This window comes from Adiantum capillus-veneris, chromosome 29, assembly GCF_014529385.1.
Source record: "Adiantum capillus-veneris isolate H3 chromosome 29, ASM1452938v2, whole genome shotgun sequence".
Classification (NCBI taxonomy): Eukaryota; Viridiplantae; Streptophyta; class Polypodiopsida; order Polypodiales; family Pteridaceae; genus Adiantum; species Adiantum capillus-veneris.
The window spans coordinates 97995378-98010407 of record NC_140959.1 but is presented as its reverse complement, the minus strand read 5'-3'; the positions used below and the strand labels follow the sequence as shown (position 1 = coordinate 98010407).

Here is a 15030-nt window from a genome sequence, read left to right as displayed (position 1 = left end):
GATGGCTTACACCAGCAATCAGTTGACTCTACTTTACGATCTGTCAAAAGTTCGAATCCAGGCTATTCGGTTTTGATGGGGTGTAACCCTGAAGGGAAAGCTTCCACCAAATGGCATCTGGGCAGATTCCAACTGATAAATTAGAGAACCTACTAGTACAAAGGATATGTAAGGGCCTGGTCGCATGGCGCGATATCCTGCTCGTTAGCCGGTTGCCAGCAGGTAAAAGTAGAGAGAGAAAGTTAAGTCACATCTATTTAATTCTCTCGAAACCTGCTCGGATTCTCTCGTGAACACAAAGATTGCTCGTAAACACCACGATTCTCCACTTTGTAGAGCAGCCGCCCTGCTAAATGCACTCTTTCGTTTTTTCAACCTTTGCTTCAGCAGTTGACCAGCCCGTTGCAGCCAATAATGGCGCGTCTCATCAACCGGATGACCGGGCTGGAATGCTATTGAGCAGGCGTACGCGACCAGGCTCTAAGAGAGAGAGTGGAGAGGATTAGGACCGTTAGTGTGAACGAGAGTCGGGTTCGTGCCATAACGTATAAGAATCCAATTTGCAAATATTGTGACAGCTTTCATGGTCCACATCGGCAGTCTGCTAAGAACTCTTGCCCACGTCTCTATTTTGAGACAGGTCATCTGCTTCTCCTTGCTCCACGTCATTATGAAGTTTGTCCAAGTCAGCTCTCCGCCCTGCGCCTCTTTATGCGCCCTTCTTTATGTAGAAGCCGACACTTTCGCATTCTGCATCTTAATTCGCGCACGCGAAACTCTACATGCTTCACAGCGCAGGAGGTCTGCAGCAGCTGTGGCGACTTGGATGTTCTCCTTCTCTTTCCTAGCGTCTCGCTCTGTTGCTTCGTATGTAGCTTCGGAAGTTTCCACCGCCAGCTATCGCCTTTGAAGTGTGCGTGTGAAGCTTTCTTTCCCGTCAGCTATGGCGTTCGAAGAACTTTCTTGGCACTTCCTCCATACAGGAAGCTCTGTCTTCCTTGGCATGCAAGGATGACGGCATCTGTGTTACTCTAAGCTTGACCATTTGCAACGTTTTACACAGTTCCCTTGGTCGCATTTCTGCAAGCGAAATGGATTGCTTCCTTGCTGCGTGTCGGGTCTATTCTTCCCAGAAGGTTTGCACGGGTAATTCTTCTGATGCAGATGCAGAGGATGCTCTATCTCACTCGTCTTCAAATTCTTCAATGTTTTGCTCAGAGGATGGTCATGGCGCTACCTCTAACTTAAAGAGGCAGCGAGCAGTGGCATTCTTTATGAGGTTTTACGTGTGCGGCATAAGAACGAGTGTGAGAGATGAGGGAACGGTGGATGCGAATGCAGATTACCTGTTGGAAGTGGGATTGCAGAGTGGGAAAGATCACAGAAAGAAATGCTGCAAGGAAGAGAAAGAGGTGCTGCAATGGTGGGAAGAGGGTGCGAACAAGAGGAGAAAGCTTGGAAGTGACGAGTGGGTAGCAGGAGAGAGCAGTGGGAACCTATTGCGCAGAGCGCCAGAAAGATTGAAGAAGCTTCTGAGGAGAGTGAGGGCGAAGGTAAGGAAGATGGGGCAAGTGCAGAAGGCAGCTAGCTTCCATTACGATCCTGTGAGCTACTCCATGAATTTTGATGAGGGTTGTTGGCAGCATTGTGAGTCGCATGCCAATGTCTTCTACGCTGCGTCTTTGCCCAGGCTTTGCAGTTCACAGCAGGGAAAGTGCAAGGTGCCTAGTGGAGGATAGCTGTGAGTCTGCTTCCTCCCCTGAGCGCTCATTGTCTTAATTTTGTTCGGTTTCATTCTTTGTGCCTGAAGAGGCCCATTCAACCGTGTGAACATAATTTGAAATGAATGATGTACGTCTCTCTCTCATGAGTCATAATGACCTGCCTTCCAAAGAAACTAGTATGTGATCCGTACGTTGCTGAGGACAAAGAAACATCGCTATCAATACTCTATTCCTACATGTATATTCTATTGCATTTCTAAAAGTAATGCATTACACAACCTCTTGAAGATTTTAACAAACATAAATATATGTAAAATTCCACAAAGCATTCTATGATATCAAGCTTGGGAGTTTCTCGTAGACATTGTTTTTCATAAGGTGATAATTCTTGTTCAAAAAACTTAAGAGTGCTCTACTTCTATTGTGGGGGAGAGAGAGAGAGAGAGAGAGAGAGAGAGAGAGTCTCCTCCTTTTTGTGTATCTTGGTTTAACAATGCTACCAATGTTGATTATGCAGATTAAGTAAGTTAGCATGGTGTAAAGAGATGAATGCCGTCTGAAATCAATGTAACAATAATGTTTTTTTTTAATAAAATGGAGTGGGTTTTAGAAATGGTTTCAACAATAGGAACACAATTGAATTTAATGTCTCTACTCCACTCTCTTACTTACTTCTATCCTTATATCTTTCTTATAAGCAAGACATGGTAGAAGTGCACATCATAACTTCTTATATGGCAAGAAGACTATCTTTCTCTTGGTCTACCTAGAGTTGACAAAAGTGCTACCAATTCGAGAAGTACAAACTGGGTAAGCTAGCAAGTTTTTAAAGATGAAGACCCATAATTGTTACAATGTGTAATTATAAAACTTTTCATCTTTAAGAGTAGAATTGTGAAAATATAAGGGCTCATAGTTTCCAATGTATCAGAAAAGCTTCAAGTTTTAAAGAGATGAGATGACATTCTTTTGATATTAAGAATATGATTACATCTATTCTGCTCTCTAGATGCTTCTCTTGGATCTCTATCTATGTTCACAAGCATGGTAATGGTTTACGTCATCATCTAATCACAACAATACATAAAAGGCTTAGTAGGATAAAATGCACACTATTTGTTCATGTACACTTTCACATCATTTGCATCTTAAAATGTGATAGAAATGAAAGCAAAGTAAGGTTGCTCAATTGTTTATTTTTGTAGGAGTTTTGGCCATTATGCTAGATTGAAGGATGTGGTGTAAAATCATGCATGCCATTGATCTCTATCTATCTTTATTCTCTAAGTACAATACCATATTCCTCTTTGAGAGAGCAGATTGTATTCAACCAGCTTGAGCCTATTTCCTTGCGTACAATCTATACTATACCAACCATTTGGCTTAATTGTTGCTCTGTTAAATGTGTGATTGGACATTGAGGCAATGTAGAACAACCTCTTTTTGTGTACACATTAGGTTTCTTGAAAATTTGAGAATATGAGTATTATACCCTACTTGAGTATACACACACACACACACACACACACATATATATGTGTGTGTGTATTTGTGTGTGTGTGTGCGTGTGTATATGGCTAAAAGCAAGGGATGGTGGTACAAAATTGGTTATCTTTGACAATATCTTTTGATGGTACTTTGACAAATCTTTGCAATGCGATTTATCCAAGTCATAAAAGAAATTAGTTATTATATTATATATCATTGGATACATATTTAAAAGAGGGATATCAAAATAGAATGTCGGACAAGTTTTGACACAAACTACAAAAATTTTACCAGTCCCCACTTTTTCAGTGGTACCAATAAAGTGGAGAAAAAATTGATCCTTTTTTTGTACCACCATCCCTTGCTTTCAGCCATATGTATATACATATGTATGTGTATACATACATATATACATATACATATATATATATGTGTGTGTGTATGCATATATATATTCTTATATCGAAGATTTGTCACACAGGTCTTGAATCCTCTTGTTGTTGTTATAGTACAATAACTATGACATTCAAAACTTACGTGCCCCCCCCAAACCCTCTCTCTCTCTCTCTCTCTCTCTCTCACACACACACACACACACACACACACACACACACACATATTAGATGGATAGCTGGAGCTCATGTGTGCATACACACATGACCTGTCATCGCGGTATAGTAGTTGAAAAATTGGCACTACGGTTGAAGTGATGACCTCAAGTCAATACATAAAAAGGATGAGCAAACCCATTTTTCTCAATCTCTGTAAAGTAAAGTATAGATGGCTATGATTGGTCTCTCTCTCTCTCTCTCTCTCTCTCTAACGTCGTGAACTTGAGACCATCTAATAGATCTTTGAGATCTCATTGGATCACTCCTACAATATTTTAAATTCTTCTTTTTTCAAGACGCACGTGTGTGTGTGTGCGCGTGCGTGTGTGCGTGCGTGAGAGAGAGAGAGAGAGAGAGAGAGAGAGAGAGAGAGGAGTTAGAAGATGAAACAAAAATAACTTTATTCTCACCCAAGTTGCCATATATATCTTCTGGGATTGTTCCTATGGGATTAAAATTTTTATTGTTCTTCTTCTTCTTCTTCTCCTCTCTCTCTCTCTCTCTCTCTCTCTCTCTCTCTCTCCATTCCATAGTTATTCAAGTGTTAAAGACTTGTTGTGTAACTTTAGTGTCTTTTTAGATTGCTCTTACACCCTTAAACATTTTATTCTCTCTTTCTCCTCTTCTTCCTTCTACTTGCTGCGTCATTCGTTCGACACTAAAATATTTTTCTCTATGTGTGTGTGTGGGAGGTTGATTTTTGATAGGCACCTTTGCCTATCAAAATTTAGAGAATCTATTGATCTTTAAGCATTTTTCATGGTTTAACTCTTAAAAACAAAAATGACAAAATATCCAAGAATTGGTAAAAGGTACGTTAACTCGGCAATCTCTCTCTCTATTTGGGATGCCAATGTGAGGGTTGATTTTTGTTGGGCATTTTATTTATTTTCTATGGGTGAAAAATGTTAGCTACCCTTTTGAAAATACACTATGACTAAAGCACTTTCTACTACTAAAAAAAAAAAGTTCTTTTGATTTTACATTCTGACAAAAGCTCAAAAGGGTGCTCATGTTGTTTCTTACAATTTTACTCTCCCTTTTGCATTTTAGAGATGTTTTCTTTTAAGTGAAGCAGTGAGTGACACATGGAGTGTCTCTCCTTCCTTGAAAAATTCAAGCTACATTGTAAAGAGTATAGACAAACAATTTTCTACGGTTTCGTACTGATGTGAATGCTTCAATATGGAAGGCTTTGATAACACATAATGACTTTGAATTTTGGCAACGTAGGGATCCATCTTTTTTTTAAAAATTGCCCCAAAACTCACTAGGGTAAAGGGACCATTAAAAAACCGGGGCCCTATGGAGGGACCCTGGCCCCCTTACTTTATGTTCTTAAAGGTTCAATGTTGGGACACAAGCGGCCAGTTGGGGAGACGGTTAGCTGAACTTCATGCGGAATCTTGGCCGTTTGATCTCCGTTCGAGCCTTGCTGGCCGCGTTGTCTCATTAAACCCCATGGGTATGGCTTCTTATTCACGGCATTTTTTGTTACACGTAATCTTTTCCTTGCCATCGTGTGTCGTCATCGAAACTTTGCTTCCAACGTGATTTTTAGGGAAGGTAGGGTGGAGACTCAGCTTCAATTTGCGCCTGTGCACGCTTGATTCTGTGCACTATGGCTTCAGAAATTGGTTGCGGAGCTTTGATGGCCTTATATTGGCCCCTTTACCCTATTGTGAGTGATTGTATGAGCCTCAAGTTCATCCTACCCTTGGGGACGGATCTCAAGCCTCGACACTAAGTGACACCGTGCCGGGGGGGGGGGGGGGGGATGGGGGATGGTAGAAGAGTCATGGGCGGAATCTCGAGGTGCACTAAAATTTGGCCATCGCAAAAATAGAGGCAAAATGGGAACTTTGCCACCCCCTCGCTACCCGGATTTAAACCACTTACATCGGGGATGGCAGGGAAGTCATGGGCGGAATCTCGAGGTGCACTAAACTTTGGCCATTGCAAAAATAGAGGCAAAATGGGAACTTTGCCACCCCCTCGCTACCCGGATTTAAACCACTTACCTCGCACTTTGGGTTTTGTGATTCATGGGCTAACCACTCCACCCGCGTGCACGTTGTGTAATCTCCTCCGTTTTTACTAGGTTATATTGTGAGTTAACACACGTTGCCCAAGTTTTTCACGTTTAATTCGAGTCCGGGTTTAGTTTTAAGATAAATTGGACGATTGCAATCACCCCGGTTTTGTGCGTGAAATTTTTAACCGTACGATCGACCCCCCCCCCCCCCCCCCCCCCCCCCCCCCTCGCGGGTTTTCAATGCTTGGTGTTACTTAGTCCTGAGGATCTGAAGGAGTGATGGTTAAAACCGAAGTACCAAAGTACCAAGGACTGATGATTACTAATGGACATACTGGTAACTAATGAAATAAACTCATTAGCTTGGAAGATTCCAAAGGATCTTCTGCAACCCCTTGGGATTCCTGTTGCCTTCCTCTGCACCTCGCCAATGCCCCTTGCACACAGCTTGCCCTCCACTCATGACCTGTCACCAATAAGCAACGGCTCTCTCACCCTGCCCCAGAGAATTCACGAGGAGGTTGCTGTAGAGGATAAAGGTAGGGCTCCTATCGAAAGCAAAAGCCCAAGGGTCCCTCACTTGGATCACCCTACCTTTCAACGCATTGAAGGGTAATTCGTCTTTGCATGTTGAAGGCCTTAATACAATTCCCTTCCATGTGTCACCAAATGAATCTCCCGGTGCACTCTTGCACGGACTTTCATGTCCTAAATAATCTTTGTCCTTGGCATTCGAAGCTCAGCAAGTACATGTATTGCTTGTGTTGTGTGTGTGTGTGTGTGAGAGAGAGAGAGAGAGAGAGAGAGAGAGAGAGAGGCCCATTGTGGCATTGCCTCTCCGTGTGTGTATGAGAGACAGGCGGTCTATGTGCCATTCTATATGGTGTTGGAGCATTGCATGGAGGCCTTCCACACTTGCATTGCATTAATAAAGTGTACTAAGGTTGATGATTCTGTAATGGGAGTTCAATAGTTTGTTGTGGTTGTCTTGCATGCATTGTGTGTGTATGTGTGAGTATGCACACTCTATGTGTGTGCCACCGCCATCATGTGCAAGCATGATGGCTTGGTTTCTTTTTGGACACACTAGAGGGCCCTCCGGGGGAGGTATTTATCCCTTCCAAATATTAGCATGGAAATGTTGGAAATAAATATTTGGTTTTTCACGAGAACACTGAAAATAAATAAGGGCACAATAGAAATTCTTTCAAATATTAGGTCAAAGTTTGAAGATTCACCTATATCTACATCAAACCTTGCAAAATTTTCAGTTTTCTTCAAAGGCACTCTTAGAATCTAGCTCAACTCAATCTCTGTTTTTTGAGAACATTAATCTCAAGTAGCCCCAAAATGCAAGGGCATAATGGATGTAGAAGAGTTGAAGCTCAATACATCTATAGTCACTCTCTTGCCACCCCAAGGATATGCTATGCAAAAAGAAGAGGGGTGCCCCTTTTATATTTGTTACACCTTCACACAGGGCACCGACAAAAGAGAGAGAGAGAGAGAGAGAGAGAGAGAGAGAGAGAGAGAGAGAGTTCCCCTAACAATCTTGCATGCCTCCAAAAGTAATTACATATTGTTTCAAGAAAAAAGGGAGTTAGTTCTATAACAAGAAATGCTTTATCTACCTATAATATTTTTTCTAATCGAAGTAATTTAATAAATACGCGAGTCACATATAATAAAATTTTCCAAATATAGGTCAAAATTTGAAGAATTGTTTATATTTACACTAAAACTTGCAATATTTTTTCAGTTTTCTTCAAGGCAAGCTTGAAATCTAGCTTGGGTTTTTCAATTTTAGTTGGTTAAAAATACACTAATTCCGTATTTTTGTGGGGCGATCTATTTGCAAAATGTACATCATATCATGTGAGGTAATTAGAGAGGAGTATTAATAGTTTAAATGTATGCATTTATGTATACATTAGAGGGGGTGGGATATTTTAAACAAGCCTACACTGTAGATTTAACATGTATACTGGGGTATTATTAATAATCTCTTGAGTGCATGTGACATAGAGGGATTTTGATGATTGATCGCCGGGGGCATTTTTGTGTAAACATAGGTCTTCAATAGCCCCAAAATGGAACAACATGACAAACATTGAAAAGTTGGATTCTTAGTAAATCCATGGTCACTCTCTTGCCACCTTAAACACAAGCTATGCACAAAGAGGAGTGGTTTACCTATGTGTGGGACACTAGAGAGAGAGAGAGAGAGAGAGAGAGAGAGAGAGAGTGTTAACCCTCACGGCACACGGACACCCTATGATCTATAAACGTTGTATTATTTAGAGTCAGGTACCGGGCTTGTCGGACCAATAGGAACAGGGTAAGGGTGATCGCCGATGACAGGCGCACTCTAACTGGAATATTCAAGGAGTTAGTTGGCTAAGTATGGGCGCCCAAGTGTGAATGGGGTGAGCTCATATAAAAGCCACTAAACCTAATTTTTACTCATTCTCTCATTGTGCAATAGAAGCTGCTCTTGCTCCATCTCCACCTTCTCCTTCACCATCTCCTTGTGTGTGTGTGTGTGTGTGTGTGTGTGTGTGTGTGTGTGAGAGAGAGAGAGAGAGAGAGAGAGAGAGAGAGAGAGACAGTGTGAGAGTGTGTGTGCGATCGAGCGTTGCAGCGGCATGACGGCGGCGAGGCGGTTGAGCGCGGTGTAGCGGCGTCTCCCTCTTCTTCGCGGCGCGGGAATCCTTCATTCGCAACTACGTAGGAAGGTGAGTGACACACCATTCTTCCTTGTGAGCTTGTCTGTTGTATGACTGTGTGCTAGGAGCCTTTGTGGCTCGCACACGGCGCGTAGCAAGTCCCTAGCCTTGACATTTTTGGCGCCGCTGCCGGGGAGCTGCTGCGCGTGAAGCTCCAATGACGACCTGTAAATTGTATTGAAGCTATTTTTTATGTAGGAAAGGCGCGGTTTAAGTTTGATTATTGTTGTTATGCAAAAACAGTAGAGAAAGACACAATCTTGTTGACTGCATTCAAGTTTTCTGTGTTCTGTTAAGCTCAGATTTCAGCTTACACAGTTAGCATTTCTTGCGTTTCTGCGTTTTCTGGTTTGCACTGCACAGTTCTGTCAAGTTTCAATTTTTTGCATTTTCTGTGTTTTCTGGTTTGTGCACAGTTAGGCGCACAGTTAGTTAATTAAGCAAGTTAGTAATTAGGTGAACCACTGATTAGCAGGTCAGTAGGTAGATGGGACAGTAAATAGTTACGTGAGGTCAACGCACGCCAAAACGCGTACCAAATAATATCCAAAAAAAAAAAAGTAAAAAAAAAATGTTTTTAAAAAATAAAATTTAAAAATATTTAAGCGTGAGTGACTGGGGGGATCACTAAAATTTTGATCGGGATCGTTTCCCCAAGCCCAAGCCCAAGCCCAGGCCCAGGCCCAGGCCCCAATCCTTAGACTTATGATATATACTAGACTCACTCTTATATATATACCCTACCCCCTCAAGAGGGAATGAAAGCATGTGGGGCAAGTCCTTCACTCTCCTCCCTTCTCTTCCCACTTGCACCCTTAGACTTGGTATTTGGAGCCTAGTTCCCCAGCTAGGAAAAGACTGTTTCGGGCTTTTCTGGAGCAAAATAAAACCAAACGGTGGGCTATAAAGCACAGCGCGTCCCTCCTAGCGATACGCTCGTTTCGAGCTATCACACGGCCCATTCCACGACACGCTTGAAAAAATCTAGCAAAAAAACAAACAAAAAACACACAAAAAACTAGTCACAAGGCCTCCTAGAGCAGCTTTTTGACACCTTAGGGTATCAAAAGCACATGCACTTACGCTCTGGGCGGGTGCTAGAACATGAGCATATTGAGGGTGCCTCTGTTCATACGGACACCCATTACCCATCCACGATAGGCTCTAGACCCTCAGCGGGGACACAAGGTAGCACCACCCAAGACCCTAAAATAGCCGCTAGTGATTCCTACTCCGACTCAGAAATCATGGAAGCATACCCTACCCAAAACACTGAGAGAGAAGACCATGCACCTCCCGAAGCTCCACAGCCTAGGACTAGTATGTTTAGCCATTTCATGGAAACATTAGGTAGAGCTGCTCGCTCGGAACCTGATGCAAATGAAGCACACGAAGGGGGTGGGGAAGTGGACTCTCCTTTCACATCGCACGTGGACCCCACATCCCCAAAGAGTGTCCATGTGGATATCCTGCCAACTTCTTACCAAGAAGGCCCTGTTGAGCCGCCTCCTTTAGAAGTTCCCTCTAGAGTACCGTTGGTGACAAGTAAAACCACGGGGAGCAACATTGCTTCTACCTCACAAGAAACCGTTAACACGTAGACTCTAGAAGGATTGTTCATTAACGATCATTGGACATACGACCTCCACACTGAGGTGTTGACGGATCTACACTCTGGCCACGCCTACCATGTAGGATGGATAGAGATTGTACGATCCACCTCTAGTGCCACGAGCCTCGAAGATCAACTGAAAATGATCTGTAATGTTATCCATGGCATTATTCAATCAGAAAGGCAAAACCGAGGGGTAAATATACTCTCAACTGGCCCCATGAGATTTCTGGATACGAGCAAGGCTCAACAGCCTACTCTATCACAAATGGAGACTCCTCTAATGAGTCCCATGGACCCATCTTACGTCATTTCACCTGGGGTCTCTATGCAATCTGAGCCTCCGAGCGACAACTTTAGCTTCCCTAACTTGGCTCAACCCTCTATTAAGGAAAACACAGTGCTCACTCCAGGGATAGGCCTGACAGAGAATGTACCGATGACATCTACGGTTAGCGCAGTGCCACTACCTAGTGTCGTAGTACCTAATATGGGGCCTCGACCGTATGTGCCTCTAGCCCCTTATGCACACATGGCCCCCACACCTCCAATTGTACCACTTGTTTATGCTCCTCGAGTGCCGCTCCCTAGCCCTTATCCGAGTGGACCTATGCCCGGTTATGTTCCATATCCTGCATCATCCACACATATGCCAAGACCGGTACCCGTCCCTCTCCCACATATGATTCCAAGAGTACCTCCACCGGCCCTGCCTCCTCACATAGGTGACTTGGCAGCGTTTGCTCAAACCATAGGTCGATCTATCGTGGAAAATATGCGTCATGCATCTGATAGAGAGCCTAGAAGTAAGGCAGTACAAATTGCCAAACTCACGCAAAAATTCAATGGGGACGAAGATGCTAGAAAACACATTGAAGTGTTTGAACAAGTATGTGATTCCTTAGGGGAACGCAACGAACTACATAAGTGCAATGCCTTAAGCTTGACATTAAGTGGGAAGGCTCGAGATTGGTATAGAACCCTAAGGGTGCACGAGAAAACAATCTACCCTACCCTTCGAAGGTTGTTTCTAAAGGAGTACATACGAGAAGGTGTGCTTTGGGGTGTAGCATCTCAGCTACAGAAGGCCGAACGTAAGGAAGGAGAGTCAGTAAGGGACTTCATTAGTCGTCTAAAGCACTTAAACTCTCACTACCCTGTAAATGAGCGCTTCAACAATAACCAACTGCTTGATCGATTCATTCGAGGGTTGAGGAATGAAGGAATCTATAATGGACTAGGGATTAGAGGTATCACAACCTGGGAAGATGTCACTGTCAATGCAATCCAATTAGAGGACAACTTGATGATAGCAGGCATGAGGGTGTCTACTGACACGAGATCCACTAGCTCACAAGCCATTGAGTATGAACCCATGACTGCAAAGCCCATTGCCAATGAGCCAAAGGTATTTGAAACATTCTTGAGAGACCTCACCAAGGCAATCCAAGAGTCTCTTAAGGATAATCGACCCCCTCAAAATAGTCACATGTATCCAAGAAGGGAGCAACAATGGTGTTCCATTTGCTTAGGTCCACATAGCACTAGTGAGTGCCCTACGTTTAGAGTAAAATTTAATGGAACTTGGAACGCATGTGGTAGGTATGGTCACTAAGCTAAGGATTGTTTAATGATCAAACGTATGATGGCAAATAGACCACCTGTAGCATGGACGGATGCACCTCGAGCTCCTGTATTGATGCCTGCTCCACCTGTTGAGCAACTACCGCAACACATGGTCCCTAGATCTCAAAATGTTGTACCAGCTACACCGCTACCACCTCCTGTGCTAGGACCGCAGCCCCCGCATCCAAGAGTCGCCCCTATGAACCAAGTGGGTTGCGAGCCATCTAATGCTTATGCAGATGGCTGTGAGGAGGAAATAGACACTAGTATTGCCTACCGACTTGATACATTGGAAGAGTGTCCTATATACTACATGGAAGATTGTTGGGGGCAAGTCAAGCCGGTTTATCAAGTTGCTGCTCTCACATCCAGAGGTCAAAATATCAACACCCAGGCTAGGAGGCCACCTCTTCAATGCTACGAGTGTGGTGGACCACATCGGGCAGCGGAGTGCCCTATTAGGCTGCAAAAGAATGCTGCACAGATGCAAATGAATCAAGGGAGCACGTCTGCAATGCCAATACTCACATGTAATCGTTGTGGCATAGATCACTTGATTGCCCAATGCCCCTATAACCCAAATGTGCCTAAAATCACACCCCTAAATTTGGTCGAAATTGCTAGTGTGACATCGCCAATACCACCCGTCGCACCCGCTTATGCGATTACACGGTCCATGCTTCAAGGGCCAGGCCATATCCTCGAAGAGAGAGATACCGCGTCAGTTATCCAAGCAAAGAAAAAGAAGACACGAAGGAAGAGGTCGCAGAATACGGGAAATTCAAAGCCAAGTTCCAAAACAAACATAGGAATAGGAGATGACCCCGTGTATATGAATGACCTCGAGGATGATTCAGATTCAATCGAGACAATGGAGACTAGAACCAATACCACAAAGGGAAAGACCGACAAAGAAAACCGTAACATGGAACCAAATGAAAACCGAATAAGAGAAAACCATAAAGAGCCTCTGAAAACACCACAAGTGTTTCCAAATCCAATCCAAGACCCCCAAGATAAACCGCAGGGGCAAAAAGGGAAGAATCGTAAAAAGAAGATTGGGACGTATCCAAACCCAGTAGACGAGATTGAGCAGGTGAAACATCTAAGAGGTTTAGTGGAGGAGACTCAAAGGAAACTAGAACCAGAACCCATGCATGTCAAAATTCATGACACAGTGTTTCCCACGCAAGTTCATCCACCCCACATGAACCATAGACCGTTAGCCATATCTAGTATCATCCAAGAAGGGAGTGAGGACGGGACATCAGAAAGTGAGCATACACCTTTCTTGTTGGAAAGGATGTTTAACGAAGGAATACCTGATCCCATTGAGAAATATGAGATTCCATCCTCACCAGTTCCTAGTCAAGGACCTACACCCTGCAAAATGCCAATGAATGTTGCCAAACTAGTGGACTTCATGTCTTCTGAGGTCCGAACCACGATCATAGCAAAGCTGTATGGAGATCCTGAGTTATTCATTGCACTTCGAGCATTCCTTAACGGAGAGCTATGAACGGGATTACCGCAGTTTGCGCAACCAAATAGGCCTGACTCGATTATGATTGATGAGGAAAATCATGTGCAATCACTTGACTTAGATGGACACGAGTCTGTGATCGAGGTACCCATTAACGAATTAGGGTAGTATTTTGAAGGCGACGAGTCTAATGCGACCCTACCCATCACTACCAAGGGATTAACTATAAAGGGAATTCTTGATGGTGGTGCGGGAGTTAGCATCGTTACGAAAGATTGTTGGGAATCCATGGGAAAACCCCGCCTCAGTGTTACTAACATTGTGGTAAAGATGGCAAATGGTACCATAGCCAAACCTATGGGGATGCTCAAGGATCTTAAGATCAAAGTTCTAGGACACAAGGTACGACATACGTTCATTGTAATGGATTTCTCTAAACACCTTATGTCATATGAAATGATTTTAGGACGACCATTCATGAGGGAAGCACAAATGGTTCATGATTGGTCTAAAAATCATGTCTATTTGCAATTCCAAGACTCTGTCCTTAGAGTGGATTTGGTGACTGGTAAGGTGCACCCCTTAGGGAGTAAAACCATTATTGATCATCGCTCTGACACCATAGTTCACTTGGCCCCACTACAATATTGTTACACTTGTAAGAAGGATACAGACATTGGCCAAGATTCTCCTTACATGGATGTGTTACCGGGTATGACGGAATCAGACAACGTAGACTGGGTACACCTAGCTGCAACCATAGATACCTGGGGAAATAGAGGAACCACTTGGGTCACACCAGAGGGGGAAGAGGTACCACAAATTGCACCTCTGAACATGATAAGTGCCATACATGCATCTTTTAAGGGCAAGGCAATCGTAGACCAATCTGACAGTGACACCGATAGCTCAATAGAAGACTTTGACCAACACGACTCAGACACGGACTCCCAGAGGGAAACGGATTCTGAATCTCATGAATTAGAGAGTGGAGCAAGTTCAGAGTCAAAACATTCGAAAGGACCGAGCACATCAACCGATGATAGCTCCTCCGAGAGTGAAGAGGACACCAACGAGGACTCCTTTAGTGAGCCAGATCTAAATGCAAATCAAAAGCAGGTCTCAAATAAGAAAAAGAAAAACTTTAAGAGGCGTCGATATCGAGCCAATGTACGTGCTAGGATAAAAAAAAAGAGATCCTCAGCAGAATGGCTCAGTTATATAGGAGCATGTGATGCTCATCGTAAATTGGTAGATGATTGGGGTGAATATCTCCAAAATGTTATGTGGTGTAGACCACGACCCCATGACATAGCCCAATTAGAGATCATAGACAAGCCAAAGTTGAGCCGCACTGCAAGGAGGCGTCAAAACCAAGAGTTAGCTCGACAACACAAGAAAGCAAAAATGGAAGCACAGACCAAAGCACAACCAGAGTCCACAGACTTGCATCCTGCACCAGAACATTTCAAATCTTACACCACAGGGGAAGCAAGGTTGTGTACACAAAAGCCCAAAGAATACCTATCGATGGGAATAATGGAATCTATGATGGTCCGGCAATAGTTAAAGAAATAGAATTAGCCGACCCCGATGAAGAATCAAAACCTGTTTTTATTGCCCAAGACCTCACAGAAGTTGAAGAGGCGGTCCTCAAAGAGCTTCTCAAGGAATTCAAGGACATATTCGCTTGGACATACCATGATATGAAAGGTGTTCCACCTT

The 15030-nt window shown here is 43.5% G+C and overlaps 1 protein-coding gene across 1 annotated transcript; it reads left to right on the top strand.

Moving 5' to 3' along the window:
- The first annotated feature begins 495 nt into the window (after positions 1-495).
- On the top strand, positions 496-2084 carry LOC147419644 (uncharacterized). The gene has a single exon (XM_086505622.1). It carries the CDS (start codon positions 1092-1094, stop codon positions 1737-1739), a length of 648 nt encoding a protein of 215 aa, XP_086361748.1. The 5' UTR covers positions 496-1091; the 3' UTR covers positions 1740-2084.
- Positions 2085-15030: the final 12946 nt, after the last annotated feature.